Source organism: Perca fluviatilis, chromosome 19 (genome assembly GCF_010015445.1).
Source record: "Perca fluviatilis chromosome 19, GENO_Pfluv_1.0, whole genome shotgun sequence".
Taxonomy (NCBI): domain Eukaryota; kingdom Metazoa; phylum Chordata; class Actinopteri; order Perciformes; family Percidae; genus Perca; species Perca fluviatilis.
In genome coordinates this window covers 9145996-9164733 of record NC_053130.1, presented here as the reverse complement: position 1 = coordinate 9164733, position 18738 = coordinate 9145996, and the positions used below count along the sequence as shown (strand labels likewise).

Genomic DNA, 18738 nt, shown 5'->3' with positions numbered 1-18738 from the left:
TTTTGAAAGACTCAAAATGAACCAACTACAGGATGAGAGTTTCAGAGTGCTCTCTGCAAAGTCTGCGCAAAATAAACGCCCCCTTTCTTAGTTCTGTAAAGCGCAAAAAAAGCAGAAACAGCCTCTATTATGGCATTGGACTATGGTAAACCAACTCAAAGCTTGTACCATGAATAATTCATTGCTATTTTTTTTTGTTTTTGTTAGAAACCCTGACATATGCACCAGAAATCGCAAAAAACAACAACATTTTAAACAGTTTTTGTCATCAAATCTCTCGATCTCTTCAGAAGATAAAGAAAATGGAGAAAAAACAGATGTTCCTGCGCTTTTCATTCATTAATGAGCATTTTCCCTCTCAAAAAACAGCTTTTGTTGATTTAGGGAAATCTCACAGCGCACTTGCCTATGGGAATGAGATAAATCTAGTTAGCTGGTGAGGCAAAGGGTAAAAAGTATGTCATTAAAGCTCTAGTACAAAGTGGATTAGACAATGTACAGCATTACCAGCTTCTTCGCAGATAATTGATGATTAGCATCATTCATCGCTTTTCTAAAACTCTAAGGGCACATAACATAATGCAAGGCAGCAGCCACTGCTGTAGCTGTTACTGCTGTGCCGCAGGGTGTGAACAACGATCCGTGCGCTTTACAGTTGGGTGGGTCTATATGTATACAGAAGCTTATACTGTAGCATGTATGCACATGACCAAGTCTCAAGTCTTAACAAAGTGCTGTATTGTTGTGTTTAACAGAACGTAGAGGGTGAGCTCGGTTGATACCGAAGGAAAGCATCTGATATTGTGTGCTGTATGTGTGGTGTCTGTACTCTCTGGTTGTTTTCACTAAGAGCGAGGGCGTGCTTCATTAGTCCTCCCCATTCCAGCTCAGGGGAGGCTAAATTTATTAAGGGGGCCGGATGTTGCACAACACCTGCTGCTGTGCTTCCCTCTGTGCAATAAAGGGAAGGGGGTGCAACATGCTAGCTAGTGCTAGTGGTAAGTGCTGCTCGTTGGACTGAGGCTGATGAGCTGGGGCTAATTCAGGGGGTGATTATGTAGTTTGCTGGACCACTAAACCTCTTTAAGCCCGTAATTACTGCCTATTTGAGCGAGGGGAGGCACTCCAAAGCAATCGGTACTTGCACCAAGCGGCGCAGTGAACGGCAGCCACAGCTGGAGGTGGGCTGCCTCAGGGCTGCCTGGGATGGAGGGGGGGTGTAAATGGGGAGTAGGAGGGATCCACAAAGCCTCATCCCTGTCAGGTACCACAGAAAGCTGAGAGAAAACAGTGGGATGCCCCTGGAAGCATCAGCAGGCTAGCTACAGTGCTTGGAGCTAGCATTCTAGCAGTGATCTCTGAGCTTAAAAACAAATGTTCTCTTGTTACACACAGCTACAATTCACAGAGCTCGTTACACGGGGCAGAGAAACAAAGTGCTATTACTAAAGAGAGTTCAGAGCAACATAACAAAAACTATTAAACAAACGAGTAGACTTCCTAACCACACAAACTCTTCTGACTAAATTGAGCTGGGAGGTAAGCGAGGGGGAAGGGGATTTGATGTGTCATTGTGATGAGAAACTAAAGGGCTTTTTTTAGACTCAATGCCTGTGCCATACAAGAGGGAATCAGATAGTCAGATTGCACCTCGACCATAGGGGAAATCCATTTCATTTCACCTGACTTTCAAGGAAATTTGACTTTACGTAATGCCACTGAAATCTGATCTCTCAGAGGAAGCAATTTGGGGACCACAGAACAATCTAATAACCCTGGCGATATTATTATGTTATTATCATAATTACCCTTTTGCCCCCGAAGTTTTAATTAGAAACTCACCGTTGGCCCCTAGGGGGGTAAAATGAACCTGGGTTGGGGGAATGCTGAAACTAAGTAAGGGTACTTCACAATTGCTCCCTTATGCTCTTTGGAGCGGCAAGTATAAGAGGGAAGGAAAACGCAGCCATTGAAAGATGAAGCTTTCTCTCTCTACCTCCTCTGTCTTTCTCTAACATCTCTGTCATTCAAAGTACAGCTACACACCTCCCTCCTTCCTCATGCCTGTGTCTTCCTATCTTTCACCCGTCTCCAACCCCCTCCATCCCTCTGTTCTATATTTAGCATTTTGCTAAATATCTCATGCTGCCTCCTTTTCTCCCCTTTCTCCCACCTCCACCTAACTCTTCTCTTTACTGTAGCTCTCATCTTTTCCTTCCATTTTAATATCCGCGCCACTCTTTCTTTACAGCCAAATGCATCCCTCCATCTATCGCTTCTGCTTTCTCTCTCCCTCCTCGACTTTAGCAGTGGAGGGCTTTCTCCATCAGTGCACCACTTTTACAAATCAATGACTTAATCTGTCGTAACAAACAAGTGAGCAGCACCCTCAGCCCTGTTCACTTCCCCCTGCCATCGCCAACACTACAACAGCACGCCTCAGAGAGAGCGGAAGGAGAGAAAGGAAGAAAGCTGACAAACATGCAATGTGAGCTTTGTTTAGAGTGTGTTTGAAGAAAGATGAATTGAGAAGAGGGGGGAAGATTAGGAGGACTACAAACATGTTTGAAAGATGGGAAGAAGAAGTAAAACGAAGACAGGATAGTAAAAAGTAAGAAACATTAAAGTGTGTGGCATGAGTTTTCCCACCACATCTCTTCTCCAAGCCCTCAGCTGTGTCCGACTCCTCTACCATGAGTTATTGCCTGTCTGCATTCACCACCTGGTTCACTAGCTATGATTTCTCTCACTCCGCTGGACACACATTCTGACACACCACAGACAAACACACACACACGCACACACACACGCACACACACACACACATCTACACATCTACACATCTACACATCTACATACATACACGTGTGTGTCACAGATGCACACAGACACACACCCGCTCCACAGGGGCACCTTGGGTCAGCTGGCCAAGTGTAAACACGCTACCAGCCTATGGGTATACCATCCATGCCACCTGCCTCTAGTGCAACACGAGCCTTACAGTGTTTTATGGAAAAACCTTCAATCATAACATCACGAGACAAGTAGGTGTAAAATGATAAGTTATGGATAGATATCACAAGATATCTCATCTATAAATCATGGCTCTTTCCCAATGCCTTTGAAACAGTGCAAGTGCACCAATATTGCTATGATATCATGGTTCAAGGCCATTAAAATGCAAGGTAGCTGTACATTATAGAAAAATTGAGTGAGAGGGAGTCATGGAAGAAAAGAGGAAAGGGAGAAAGAGGTCAGAGAGGCAGAAGACATGCATAAAAGATAGGAAAAACCCATATGGTTTTTCAGAAAGAAGTGTTTTGTCCGAGAGGGAGACAGAGACAGAGTGTAGGGGAAAGAGAGAGGGTTCACGCATGGGAGAGAATACAAGTGGGAGGAACTGAATTGATAAATTAGTTCAGCTAAAGCGCAAACTGATTACCACGACGGCAAAGCCAAAGGATCCATCGAGCATACGCATGGAATGAGACACAAAGACATGCACACACACCGTCATACACAGCACTTACAAAAGACACGTGAAGCTGAGATATACAAATTATAGCGCGACTGCATATGCAATCACACACAGATGTACACACACACACATACCAAATGTATCTAGGGCAGGCTGCTGCAGTCGCTGTAAGTAAAAGGTATTGAGCTGCTGACTCCAGTCAGAAAAGATCCCACAATCCTCTGGATCACCAAACACAGCCTAATGGATAATGGCTAACAGCTAGCGCTAATGTGATTTCACACTTAGCAGATTTAATATATCACTGGCTGAACAAAATCATGCTATGCACAGAAGCTATGCTAAACTCTGTTTCTTGAAAGGGGGTGAACATTTTACTGTCAAAGTTATATTTAAGGAGTTTTAAACAAAAAAGGAAGTATCTTGGATGTAATGTATTTGCTTACAGTGAGAATGAGAGGCTAATGTGATAGCATTGCTAATCCCTAAGTGTTGGATAGAATCATTCCAAGCTAACCACAGACTTATGACAATATTTTCCCTGACTCTTCCACACGTCAACTTGCCACTCACTCTCCAACAAATACCACAGTGATGGTGGGGAACTCCACACCCCACCCAGAAACTGACATCACTGCTGTGGGGCCTATGCAAAAACGTGCGTGCGTGTGTGTGTGTGTGTGTGTGTGTGTGTGTGTGTACGTGTGAATCTGAGTGTATTTGTGTGTGTCTGAGGGCTGGGAGTGAGCCTCTTTTTCGGATTTGCAAATCATCGTTAACTGATTAGTGGGTACCAAACCAAGAACGATTTCACACATCCGAGTTATTGGGCCTTTGTCCACTCTGAAGACACACACACACACACACACATTGACGCACACACACAACGCTTATCCCACACAACTGATAATGAAAAATAGAACTAGTGTGAAACACAGCTTCAGCATGAAGCCATCAATCACTCAGACGTACAACAATGAAACCACACACTGAACTGTTTCATAGTTTCCCAGCTATAAAATTATAAAAGGGCTGGGGGGAGGGAAAAGCAAAAGAAGGATAAAGAAGAAGAAAATGGTAATGATTGTAGGTAATTGCGAAATTAAAGAGTGTGATTAAATATTCTCTCACCGTGATGTTTATTCATTTAAACATGTTACATTTTAAAACGTTTAAAAAAAAGAAGAAGCATTGAGCTGTTATTGAGTCAATCATTGGGCTAGTAACATCTAAGAACATTTGTAAAAGCAGAAACTAAAAAGGTGCTCCTACAGTTTAAACATGAACTGAACGTGTGTGTGTGTGTGTGTGTGTGTGTGTGTGTGTGTGTGTGTGTGTGTGTGTGTGTGTGTGTGTGTGTGTGTGTGTGTCTCTGTCTGTGTGTGTAGTGTGTGTATTCTGGGGAGCCATGTTAGATCTCTTGCGACTGGTGATCCCCTCCAGTGCTACTGACCGACCTTGAGGGTCTGTAAAGTTCTCACGTTCTCAAGGAAACACCCCCCCACACACACACACATATACACACACACACACACACTTCCTTTTGGTCTAGATCTATGGCAGACATTTTGGAAAAGTTCAAAGGTGGCCTAAATTAAAAGTTAACTGCCCTTGAGGGCTTTTAAATAGAGGGGTAAAACGATACAAGAAACAGAGGGGAAAGTTGGAGAAAAGCTGAAATAAAGGTTGACAGAAATGTAAAGGGACTTTGTAAAATGCCTGACCTGGGGTCATATATATATATGTATATATGTATATGTAAAACTAATCTTAATCTAATATTCTTTGGTATAAAATGTTCATATCACCTACAAGCCAGGGAACATTCTTCTTCTGTCGTATATATAGTAAATGGCAATTTTATTTAGACTTTTCTGTAAATGGACATGTGTTTGGACTGTGATTTCAAATTAAGAAAATAAATCACAAAAGCATATAGGTTTGTTTTTTTCTAAACAATAGTCAAGTAAAATGTCAATATTATCCTGATATTTCTGCAAACTAATACCTATCCTCCTAAATCTACCAACATCTGCCATGTGACAGTCTTTCTACCCATCTACTGTATCTCTCTATCCATCTATTCATCTACTCATCCATCCATCATTCCATCCATCAATCATGAAACAGATGGCCTTTCAGGAGTCCTTGTCAAGACTGATGGCTTCCCTCTGCCCTGGCCATACCATAACCCCCTCTCCACCAATACCCCCAAAACCACACACACACACACACACACACACACACACACACACACACACACACACACACACACACACACAGACACAACTCCTGCCTCCTCCACCTCGACTACATGGACCGTCCTATTATCTACTATGCACTCTCATGAACGACTATCGACGCTCCTGGAAAAAATGTTATACCAACTTTTAATACAGAATAAACATCAATGCTCAGGAAATGGTTGCAGAGTGTGTGAGTAGAAGTCTGTGTGTCTGTGAGGGTCAGTCCACAAAGAGAAGCCCCCAAAGAGAGCTGTCTGCCTTTGGTCCCTGGGGCCTGTCAGGAGGGATAATTGATGATGTTTTCATTACAAGGTGTGGGGTAATGTGGGGGTTGGGGCACAGTATGAGTGTGAGCATGTGTGTGCGTGCATGTATGTGTGTGTGTGTGTGTGTGTGTGTGTGTGTGTGTGTGTGTGTGTTGTTGGAGTAAGCAGGTCGACTCAGCTGCCTCCTCTGACACCAACCACTCCTGTGATTGCTAAGTACAAGGCTTTGCTTCCAAATGCCCTCGTACAAACACGCACATACACACACACACGAACGCACCCACACACCCCTCCACACACACACACACACACACACACCTAGTCGCACACATGCACTAAAGAAATCATTTACACAAAAAGTAGCCATCAAAGCCATTTCTATCATGTTCTGAAACTGAATAAAAATGCTGACAATAGTAACTTGTTCTCTTGTTTTCCTCCGCCGCTCTGTCTCATCACAGTGTCATGCCAGGCCTTTGGCAGATCTGTCCGTCTGTCTGCCGTCTCTTAGGACCTCTTTGAAATCCTAATGCAGTGGCGCCTAAGATTCTGACTGCCACTTAGATTCAATTACAACCTAATCGGAGACACCAGGCCACATAGGCCACTACATTACTTTACAGTATCAAGATGGACATCGAGCCTTTGTTGCTGTTGATGAATAAATGAATGAAAACACAGTCAGCTGATTTTCTCCTTTTAAGCTGGCTACCAGATGTTCTTTATAGCTATTAATTAGGAAATTGAAATTATTCTTCATGAGAAACTTAATTTGTGCAGTGGATAACTAAGACAAACAAGTCTAACAACAATCGCAGGAAGACCGTAGTCATAAATATGTACGTTTGTCCTACTGTACTGTATGTTATCTCCCTTTCTCTTACCCCATTCCAGTTCTTTCTTAAAAAGTAAAGTTCAGACTAGGGACAATTTTACATGTACAAATTTCTGGTTGGACCAGTAGGATAACATCCATCCAGACTTGGGTTGCCGTGGCGGGTCAGGGTTGCCGCGGGTGACCAGGGTGCTGACATGTCCAGGCTCCAGCAATAAACAGATGAAGACTAATGGCATCTGAGGCAATGGCGAACTCTGACCTCAAAAGTTTTTTTCCCTCCCTTCTGATGTTTAGATGAGGCTTTAGATATCTGGTTTGTGTTCTCTTGGTGAGAAGTTCAGGAAATGATAGGTTGTGAGTTTACACGCTGCAGAAACAATCTGCTGAATTTTCTTATTGATTATATATATTCTCTATCAGGAACAGATAAAACACATTAGTGAGTCACTCTATGACCATCAAAGGAACACAGACACCCTCGTCCAACCTGGAGAAAGCAATGTCCCAAACAAGCTTGACAGTTGAGAGTACTCTGCCCTGTTGTTCTATGTTCAGTTCAATTCCAATCGAAACCATTAAGCTATAAGGAAAAACATATTGCCTTTAATGATTAGTGCACCCACCCATCCATCCATACATCTATCACTTCCTCTCGGCCCCTCGCAACTCTGCACACGCAGCCTGGATTCCTCCACCACTCAGGGCCCACGATAGCGAGGCTCCTGCCCTCCTCTGCCAGCGCAGAAATGAATTATATTGCCTTTCACACCTGTTTCTGCTCAAAAGCCTGCTGCACACTGCTGTGTTGCAAAAAAAAAAAAAAAAAACATTTCCAAGGGGGGTAACGGCGCTCGCCCAGCTCGGCTACATCTGCGTACACGAGCGGTTAAATTAGACTCTAATTGTATTAACGGGGGATTATGCCTTCCAGTTGGATTTTTTATACTCTCTTTCTGTGCATTTTACACATTTTAAGAGGAGAAAGGAAGAGGAGGAAAAAAAACAGCTCATTGAGGGTTTGCGGGTTTGGCTTCTTTTATGAGCTGCGATCGCGGCTGCCCCTCGTTACATTGAGTATGTGTACAAATAGAAGGGGAGGAGAGCCACAATGAGAGAGTGTTAGTGATAATGTGTATGAGAGTGTGTGTCCCAGTCTGCCAGGCTAATACACCGATGCTAACACTCTGAATGCCAACACCCCCCCTGCCCTACACACACACACCTACTTCAGTTTAGCAAGGCAACAATCTAAATGGGTGTGTGTAGTGGGGAGGCGGGGGTGAATTCCATCTAATTACTCTATCACATAATTTCACAAATTGCCTTTTCATAGGGGAGTGGAGAGCAGAGCACAGGGCGCGTTGGGGATTTGAGGCCTGAGCTTTCATTTACTACTCATTTCTTGTTAAATTAAACAAGAAAATACCATTTGTGAGGAGGAAGGGGTGGGTGAGTGGGGGTTAGGTGGATTCCAACTGCACAATAGGAGGGATGGAGGAAACAGAGATTGGGTACGAGCTATTTCTTTATCTAAGTGCTTGTCTTTTTGGTTGTAACACAAACAAATTGATTCGACAACTTAAATCATTTTGTTAAACATTTCCTGAAAAAAATCTGTTTAAACACATCCTTATTGATGTTAAGTAGATATAAAGGTGAGTTTGTCAATTGGACTAAAGCATTTTTGCAGCTTTATCTTATCAAATGCCCCATTTAGTTCAGTCAGTAAAACCAAATGACTGCTAGTAGTCACAACAAATGTTTCATTAAGAATGTCAATGGAAAACGAAGATCAAAATGAGTTGAGGACACAAGTGGAAAACCCGTCCGCTGCCCTTTATTTTGGTTTCCCACCAAGTTTACAGCTGCATGTCAATCTGGCAGCGAGCTGCGTGGTCCGGCCATTGGTGACAGGCGGTTAACGCTAATGTTTTGTAGTCGCTCCAAATCAGAGCCGCCAAATTCTTCCGATGAACTTGTCCTACAAGCACTGTCGACAACATATGAGCTCATAGGGCGTGCTGGAGAGAACTCAGCGAGCTGCGACTGTCGTCATCATATCAAATTCAATACCACTGCTCTATCTGTCACACTACCCATCACACAACAGATAGAAGCATATTTCTACTTCTTTTTCTGTTATTTCTTGATTTTTTTTCACCCTTCACAGGGGATGATTCATTACACCAAATGCACTCTGGCTTTGAACCTGGGAACTGATAATACCAACAATTTAGGGAACCTTTTCTACTGTTGGTGTCCATGTTAACAACAAACATGGCACACTCTGCTTTAAAATCTTCCCCTTTTCCTGCTATAACAAGACATTGAAAATGAGCATCCTTGATGGATAAGTGAGATGCAGAAATGTCTTCAAAACAACAGTAAAAAAATATATGAATGCCACCTACCACCTACCCTGCTGGTGCACTCGCAGCCTCAGTTTGCCACCCACCTTCCCCTTCCTCATCGGTACAATGGGAACTCCCCTGAGGGTCCAAGTGTGAGGGCGAATAACAGAAAATACATGAAGGTGGGTATCCAAACTTCTACTCTATTCTGCTCCATTGTCCCTTCACAGTCAAATCCTGCATATCTTTTGTGTAGGGCCACAGCACTCTGCCATGAATCTGTGTGTGTGTATGTGTGTGCATGCATGCGTCTGTGTGTGCCTAATTGGCATTGTGTCTATCTCTAAGAGACCAGACTCACATCCTCCATCCCTCTGTGAAACAAAGGCAGGCCAGCTGATGATGCTGTGGATGAGCCCAGATCAGCTGTCCATGTTTATGTTTGTACCAGCAGAGACAGAGAGACATACCGCCAATGTAAGAGATACTGTAAATGTTTTTGCATTAGATGTGGTATATGTAACATTTATAAACACAGACATATGGTGATTAAATTAATGGTGATATTGAAGAAAGATTATTGTAAACAAATGAGACCACTGCGAGCATTTATCTGACACCAGTGGTATTGTTAATGCCAGTGTTACTCAAAATTAAGACCACATTTTCCATAAACAAAGGAGATGTTTCTACTCTCCGCCTGGGTTTCATTTCTATTTGGCTTTGCTGAATGATAGACATATTGGAAGTGATTTTCCAATCAACCTTTCAGTTTACTTCTCAGTTCTTGCACCGTGAGAACAGCAGCTTCTTCCTGTTTAGTGCCATAAAGCAACATAGCCTATGTGCCATTGTGTGCCTGTATGTGTGCATGTTTTAGTTTCTTTCTCTTCTTTCCTGGGAGAAGGATAAGGCTGATGGATCCTTCTTATCCACCTTTTCACCTCCTTGCCTTCTCCTCCTCTTCTCTTCTCCCTCGCTCCCTTGACACACACTTATATCCTTCCCACTGTTTGAGATCTAACAGTGCAGAAGCCTCCCATAAGCCCAACTCATGGTGTAATATGACACAGTAGGTGTGTTGCTGTGTGTGTGTGTGTGTGTGTGTGTGTGTGTGTGTGTGTGTGTGTGTGTGTGTGTGTGTGTGTGTGTGTGTGTGTGTGTGTGTTGGTGCATTTCACTAGACTAGTGTGTTCTGAACTGTATTTCCACAGACAGGATGTATGTGTGTTTCAAACACCTTTCCCCTGTAGCCCCGAAGGTTTCGGGGGGTGTATGTTGAGGTCAGGGAGGAGAGGTTAGTGTGTAAGTGCGATGAATTGTGTGTGTGTGTGTATGTGTGTGCAGGGTGATGGAGAGCTGGTGGTTTGTGAAGGAGGTGGTGAGGGTTAGATGGAAAGGGGAGAACACAAAGAAAAACAAAAAGTATAAGAAGCCTTGTGAGATGTGTGTGTATATATTCTGTGTGCAGATATTCACTTTATATCTCTGCCAAATGCCACACTACAGTACACGCAAAATGAAAAATGTTCCTCCAATTTGCCATTAACACTATTGGAAAACAGCAATGCATACCATCAACATCAACGATCGAGAGCTACAAAAAAGGAAAAAAATGGAAAGTGGACCCCATGCAATATCCATAATCCAACAACAAAATGACTTTCCCCAGCATCCTCCCTGCTGGCTTGTGCAAACCACCACCCACTCAGCCAAACTGTATCGCGTTCTCCACAAACCCCTGACAAATTCAGAAAGTGAGTGACGCAAGCCTGGCTGAGGTTAGTTTTGAAACATATTTCCTCAACACTAGATTCGAACTGTAATCAGGACTTTAACACAGTGCAACAATAAACACAGAAAATAAATCATTATTTTTTTAAAACTGCTTTACACATGAACTCTATCTACGATGCATTTTTTACGTAAAAAACTTAGTCTTGTTAATGTCTTCTTCTGAATTTCATCACACCTTCATGCAAGAATAACCTGTGTACATCTTTTTAGATTATTATTATTATTATTTTTTAATCCTTTTTGAAATGTAACCTTTTTGACATACAACTAGCCTAATATTTAGCATGAATTGTTTTTTGCTGTCATTTGATATGATATATTATTTGAATCACTGAGATGTCAGCTGTCATTCAGAGGTCTTGAGCTGTTGTAGTTTGAATGTCAGGTAAGTTTAAGTCTCTGGAATATGTTTTGTGTCTAACAATTCTAACTGTGGCTGGTGAATTCATTTGATCATTCTGATCGTTATTAAATGATAGAAACGTGTTGTTTAAGAAGACAGAACTCTATTTACTGTTGGATCTATTTTCACAGTCACATTTGTATATTTCAGCATCAAAATTATTTTTTTCCCACGCTATTTCCCCCCCAACAATTTGCGATGCTGTCAGCGGGTACTAATGGCATTGGTATCCCTGTTCTAACTGAATGAAAAGAAAGCCAAACCACAGGCCTTTGCAACCCAGGCATCTGTTAAATAATGACAGATTTGTTCTTAATAAGGTTCATCTATGTATATGCATTTATGGCCGGGGGCGTCTCTTCTTAGCTTCAACCTTATTCAGTTTCAGCACATGATGAGCGAGAGCGCAGGCTGCAGAGATGGCCGGCAGATTACACAGGCCTGTGTCTTTGAAGTGTTCACCGTATAAACCAGGATATATTGTGGAGAAGGGGGTGGGGGGGTGGGGGGGTGGACTGTGGTGGTGTGTATGTGAGTGTCAATGAGCCATGAGTCAGTATGTGTCAATGGGTTTGTGTTTATGTGTGTTTCTTTGTGAATTTGTGTCAAAAAAAGACAGGAGCAGAGCTAGAAAGATAGGTGTGTGTGTGTGTGTGTGTGTGTGTGTGTGTGTGTGTGTGTGTGTGTGTGTGTGTGTGTGTGTGTGTGTGTGTGTGTGTGTGTGTGTGTGTGTGTGTGTGTGTGTGTGTGTGAATTAGAAAGCCTGTGGCTGTGAAGTGAAGTTGAAGTGTACACACATGATATGAAACTGAGAGCAAATGGTGTTTCATTCAACTCACTGTTAGGTGCTGAAAGAGCCATGCTCTCATAATGTTGGTGGCCACCTTAGGGAAGATCCCTCTCTTCTTGTTGCGTTTCTTCTCTTTATCCGGGTCATCATCATCCCCTGTGCTCGGTGAAGCCACGCTGTTGTCCAGGCCATCACCTGTCACATGACAAGAAACAGGAAGAGACAGCGGAGATCAGACACACAGTTTGTTTACTTCCTGCATTCGCTGCGCCTCTGCGTTCAAAGGGAATAAATACGATTTCGAAGGAATTCTGGAGGGCTTTGTATGCACAGACGGAGGGGTATAGAGACACAACAATGGCAAGCAGAGAATGGCTGGAAAACAGCACCTCATAAATGCATTCATTTTTAATACATTTATAAATAACCCTGCCTTTCATTTTTCTCCCCCCCCCCGCCACTTGAAAACACAGCCAGCGCTCGCATCTTTCTGCGAAAAAGAGAGGGAGAAGGGGAGCACAAAAGACTTGTAAGGTCGCATTTCCCCACTCTCCCATCCAAGCCTGCACAGAATTGAAAATGACAGAGAGATTTAGTCTTTATTATCCTGAGGGGAAAATAGTTATTGAAGCGTCGCCCCAGCGCATTCTGCCATTTTACCTGAGGTGGAAAGAGTAACACGGCACTACAAAGAGGGAGGTTGCGAGGAGGGGGAAGGCAGAAAATAAAAGGAAAATAGGTGGAAAAAGGGAAGTCAGAGGCACAAACAGCGCTAACAAAGCTAGCTGCTTTTCATAACAATGGCGTCATGGCTGCTTACAGCAACCTGTAGGGCTTCGATAAGGCTCTATTAAGGCCAGTTAACCTCACCTAAGGGGAACACTAGACAGCTTAGAGTATTTGAGCACTGAGAGGTAAAGTGAAAGGAAGGCGCTCCATGGGCCTTTTCTCTGCATTCAGACTCAACAACAAGAACTCATACACACACATACACACGCATATTCAAACTACCCAATTACTGTACGCATTCTATACTATACTGCTCCAGTGGAGAGAAAAAGGCTCCTTCCATCTGTGGCTGTGAAAAGCCTAATTGTTATTATCATTATTCAAAAATGCATCCACCCTCAATAAAGACGATAATCATAAAAGAAACATGAGGCGAGGTAAACAAGTGGCACCCTCACTGTAAGAAATTTCAGCAGCTGATAACTGACTTTTGTCCCATGCCACCTCTGACTGGAAGTGAGGGGAAGGAAAGAAGAAGAAGAAAAAATGTTCAAGCAGTGCACAGAATTGGATCCAGTTATTTATTGATTACACACAAAGCACTTCTAAAGCTTCTAGGTCTATTCACTGTGACAGGAGTAGATAACTGCATTCGAGCGGGCCCGTGCTCCGCTAACTTGCAGAGGGCGACACCCAGCACCTAGCTAAACCCTAAGCCCCCGATTCATCGATAATTAATGGGGATGTTGGCACTAATCCGGTTGGAGATGACTTTTTTCCAGCCTGCCGCATCAATGGAATAATCAAGGGTCTAAAACCCAGGCCTTTGCTCCCCATTACCTCGGGCAAAAGAATTCCTGAAAGCATGCCTGGAGGGTACCTGAATTATATACACCATTAGGAGAGAGAGGCTCTCAACGATCCATACGAAACAACACTCTTGGCTAGCTCTCACTCTCTCTCGCCGACTGTTCTGGCAGAAGGAGATACATATGCACACATATTGAAGGCTTTTTAATGAACCTCTTGTGGAAGCGGAGGTGACGCTATTGGGGATGGGGGAGGGATATAACAAGAGCTTGATTTTCATAGCTACTGATGCAAACGCCACACACTTCACATCAATAATGCACACATGAAGATAAAGCTGGTGGTAGGATTGGGCTACTAATAGCACCAACAAAAGGTCAAAAGTTGAATTCAGGCAATGTGAGCATGTCAGTAACCTCTGCCAGTTTACTGTAAATTACTGGATAATCTGTTGATTATTGATCTGATTAATCAATCAATTCCACAATTTCCCAGAGCCTAGAGTTACTTCCACATACAGTTTGCAAAGACATAAAACAGTGAAAAACAGCAAATCATTACATCCGAGAGCAGAAACTAGTGAATCGTTGACATGTTTTCTTCATAAACAACTTAAACAATTAATCAATTATTGTTGTCAATTAACTAATCCATTAATCGACTAACTCAAGACAATGAACTCCTTACACCGAGCTCCTAGACCTCTCTCTGTCTAAAAACACACTCATATTGCAAGCTTCAGTTACATCATTAGCCCGGGACAAACGCAGCCTGAGCTTAACAAGTGAGTTTTTTCTGCCTACTGTTTCAGGGCTAAAATACACCCACCCCTCTGTCTGTGTCTCACTTTCTCTTTTCCTCCCTGCATCTCTCTGCCTGGTGGAAAAGAGGGGTGAGCCGAGTCGAGGCCCTGTAATCTTAGACCAGATTTTCATTGGAAGCAAATGCTTTCAATCCGTTGTAAAGACCGGCTCATGTTCAGCAAAGCCTACAATAACAAACCTAGGGGCTTGTCCCATGTGAGTTGGGAAAACAGAAGCAAACGGCTGGAGAACCAGCTCAGAGCATGAGTGAGTGTATGAGTGAGTGACTCTATGAGTGAGTAAGTGAGTGAGAGAGTGAGTGAGTGAGTGAGTGAGTGAGTAAGTATCTATGCAAGCCAGCAAGTAGGAGAGAGTGGGCGAGCAGGCAGGCTCAGGAAGAGGTGAGAAATCGTGAGAAGCATGGGGATAAGGGGAAACAAGAGAGAGAGAGAAAAGACAAAGGGGACAGAGAAAGCACAAAATAAGTCATGAAAGTGTGGATGCTCAGAGAAAACTGTCATGAGAATATGCATGGTCCTTTAGGTCACCACTGCCCCATATCTGCAGTATATCAGCCATATTTTACAGTACTACATCATATATATATTGGTGTATGGTGAATCAAGCATCAACTACAATCTTTAGAACTCTTAAATATGACCCTACAGAATGCAAAATAACCCTAAAGATCTCTAGCTAATCAATAATTAATCACATACCAAAATGATGCATAATGTGGGAGAAGTAGGTTGCATTACATCTCTACTTATATCAGATCTATCTCATATCATTGATCCATGTGAAAAGAACATAGAACCAGTACTTTTGTTCATACAACATACACAAGGTTGCCTCAGAACATTTATGCAAAATGAATGTTATGGAAAAAGAAATTAAATTGACCCCCACTTTTTACAGATTTTAGGCAAAGTTTGACTTTTTTAGTCATGCATACAACCCAAACCTTAAGCCAGAGAGGGAAACCTTAACCCTTCCCTAGTATTCATCTCGTCCCAATACTTCTAAGTAAGTCTGACCTATAGACACTTACTTTACCTAGGAGGGGGAAAAGAAAGGAGGAGGGCTGGAGAGAGGCTGTCAATTTTATTGGCATTTCCATTTTCACTGCAATTTGATACCAATCACCTCTGCAAGGTCTGGGGCTAATTTCTCCTTTGCTTTAACTCCAGCAAGCGAGAGGGAAGAGCAGGAGGTGGGAGGAGAGAAAAGAAAAAGACTGTGGGAGTGAGGAAGGGTGAAGCAGGAAAGGTGTTGAAGCTGTGTCTGGCAGCCATGTTGGGGAAATGTCAATGGTGTTACCTCAGCTTGTGAGAGAGAGAGAGAGAGAGAGAGAGAGAGAGAGAGAGAGAGAGAGAGAGAGAGAGAGAGAGAAAACACAGGGTAACAGGGAAATAAGGTGAATGGGAGATGGTGAAGGAGGGCAAGAAGAGAGTGGAAGAACGGATGTGGAATAATCAGTGAGAGCGGAAAAGAGAGAACGAAAAATCTCAAGCCACTGAAGGAGGCGATGAAGGAGGAGAAAATAATGGATAGGAGAGGGAAGAGATGCTGTGTGGCAGACTGGAGTTAATCAATTGAAAAAAATGTGATGCAGGACAGTCAGTCAGGCAATGTCCACTGTAATGCAGATAATTCTTTTCTCTATTTTGGCCTTTGAAGCTAAAATTTTCCAAACAAACACCAAAAACAGGACTTTTCAGAAAAGGCCTTCCAATATAGAGACATCTGAAAACATGCTATGTGTAGCATTTTTAAGCAATTAGAGCATATTTTAAATGGCTCAAGCTTCTTGGGCACACTCAATAGGCCAGATTTAAACATTGTTGTTCTCTTTTGTGTTTTCAGTGTGGATCGCTGGCATGCCTGAGTGGCCAGAAAACTTCTGACATGTAAGCAGCGATGTCAAATGTATCTGCTTGAGTGTAAACATGGCTGCAGTGACGTCATAGTCAGTTCATCATTCAGCCAATACACCCTTTAGTCAGTTAGGTAGTTGTACACTGTGTAGTCCACACTGTCAACCAGTAAGTAACTATCTAGACAGCCAGCAAGCTAGTCAGTCTATAAAGCCACCAAGTCAGTCAGCCAGTCATGTAGTAACCTTGTCAGTCAGCCGGACAGCCAATGAACCAGTTCGTTACTCTCCATACACAGGCTGCCAGGCTCATTAAGAGCACCAGCAGGCTGTAACCCTGGGCTGCATACAGCATGGGGCAGCTAGGCTAGCAAGCTCCAGTCTCCCCCCACGAGGAAAAGCCACAGGCACAACTCTGGGCCTGGCCCACTGATCAGCCATGACAACATCTTTGCAACTAGTTAGAGGAGGGGCTGGGAGAGGGAGGGGGTGAATCAATGCAGAACGGTGGGGGTGCATGTTCGTGTGTGAAGAATGCATGCATGGATAGATGGATGTGCATTCTTCTGTACATGTGTGTCTATCTCTGTTTTTCCTTATGCATGTGTTTCCAGCCACAGAAGCTCTGAATGTCGCATGTGTGTGTGTGTGTGTGTGTGTGTGTGCGCGTGCATGCGTGCGTGTGTGTGTGTGTGTGTGTGTGTGTGTGTGTGTGTGTGTGTGTGTGTGTGGCAATTAGGGAGCAGGCCAGTGACTGGAAGGAGCCAGGGGCAGTTGAAATGCCCCGGGGCCAACGAAGGGAAGGAATATTTTATCAGTCCCCTCACACGCCGTATACATAAATACACACTCGTACAAACCCACACACACACACACACACACACACACACACACTGTGAGCAAACAGATAATGACGTAAAAAACTAGGTTAGCTTTCTTCATGCATTTTCACTACCTTCGTTAGCATTAGCTAAACAGACACTTATTTCCATGCTCATTCAGCTCCGATGGCTTTTATTTAAGCCTTTCCGCCACTTCATGTTTCATTCCTGCCTCCCGTCCTTCTTACTTCATTACTTGTCTCTCTCCTCTTTCTCTCTGTCTGCTGGAGTGTGAGGTTGGTATGGAGGATATTTGCACATTGTTGGGGATGTAAGATTAGGTATATGTAGGTTTGGAGTTTTCTTTCTTTGTAAATCAAACAGACAGTGGTAAATGATATTTCACTAATTAAATATGTTTCAAAATTGAGGTAAACTAGGTTAACATTGTTCGATATCCTCAGTCTTGATGTTTTCAGTCTACCTCTTCAACTAATGAGTACTAATGACGCTTCCTCTCTTCTGTCTCTTCGTCTGCCTCTCCAGTGTCTTCATCACATCTCTACATCTCTCTGTCTCAAGGCATACCCTGACATTATCAAGCAGTATCTAGGCTAATCTGTTATGATCTGATTATGAACCATCTCTCAGCGTAAGACAGAGATTGGTACTACCTGCCCCCTCTGCGCGGGCACACGTGCCATTCCGAGGTGTCAGCCATTTTTCTGCTGCCTGGCAAATTAACGGCCGCGGATTCACCAGTCAGTCATCTGCGAACAGCAATCTTGTCAGCCACGTCGCTTCTAGCGCAACGCGAGAGAATAATGACATTTAGCTTTCTAATAATTTTTTCTTCATAGAGGCTCTGCTGAGTTGAGGAATAAGGGTTATGAATATTAGCTTTGTGCCAGATGTCATGAGTTGAATCCTGTGTGAGGAATCATTCACAGATGGCTTAACGTTTTTGGAGGATACTGTGAGATGTTTTTGAAAGGTTTTATAGGCCGTGGATGGACTCAGAGGGGGAAGGAATGGAGACAGGTCTTTTGAGTTTATGACATGTATTTATTCTATTGGCTATTTGTTGTAAGAGAGAGAGAGAGTGTGTCTTTCACTGTGAGTGACCTGGAGCTGATCTCTCATGGGCCACTCCTAGAGTTTCACACCCCAGAAAGCTCACATGACCCTGGGTTGGCTGCCCAGGCAAGGCCCAGGCCTTAGGGAGCTGCTATCCTGTTCCACATGGAATACACACATCTCATATTGGCAGACGAGAAATGCATGCATACACACACACTCAAAACATGATACATAAAGCGCACACACGCATGCTGATGTACATTCACTAAAGTGCTCTCCTTCTCACTCTTTTTCTCTGTGGCACTCACACACAAACACACACACACTCTCACACACATACACATACATAACATTCCCAGAAATCCTCAGAGAGGTAAAGAAGGGCTTGCAAGAGGGAGGGAGAGAAGAAAAAAGTGGCGTTTATTGTATTCAGGCCATTCATAAGCTCTA

General features: G+C 43.3%; 1 protein-coding gene across 1 annotated transcript in view; it reads right to left on the bottom strand.

Annotated features, from left to right (window-relative positions):
• The window catches only part of meis1b (Meis homeobox 1 b), a 79737-nt gene that overhangs the window by 29659 nt on the left and 31340 nt on the right, over positions 1–18738 (bottom strand). Inside the window, exon 8 of the mRNA XM_039784170.1 lies at positions 12219–12364. Coding sequence (XP_039640104.1) covers positions 12219–12364 — 146 coding nt within the window. The remainder of the gene's footprint in view (positions 1–12218; positions 12365–18738) is intronic.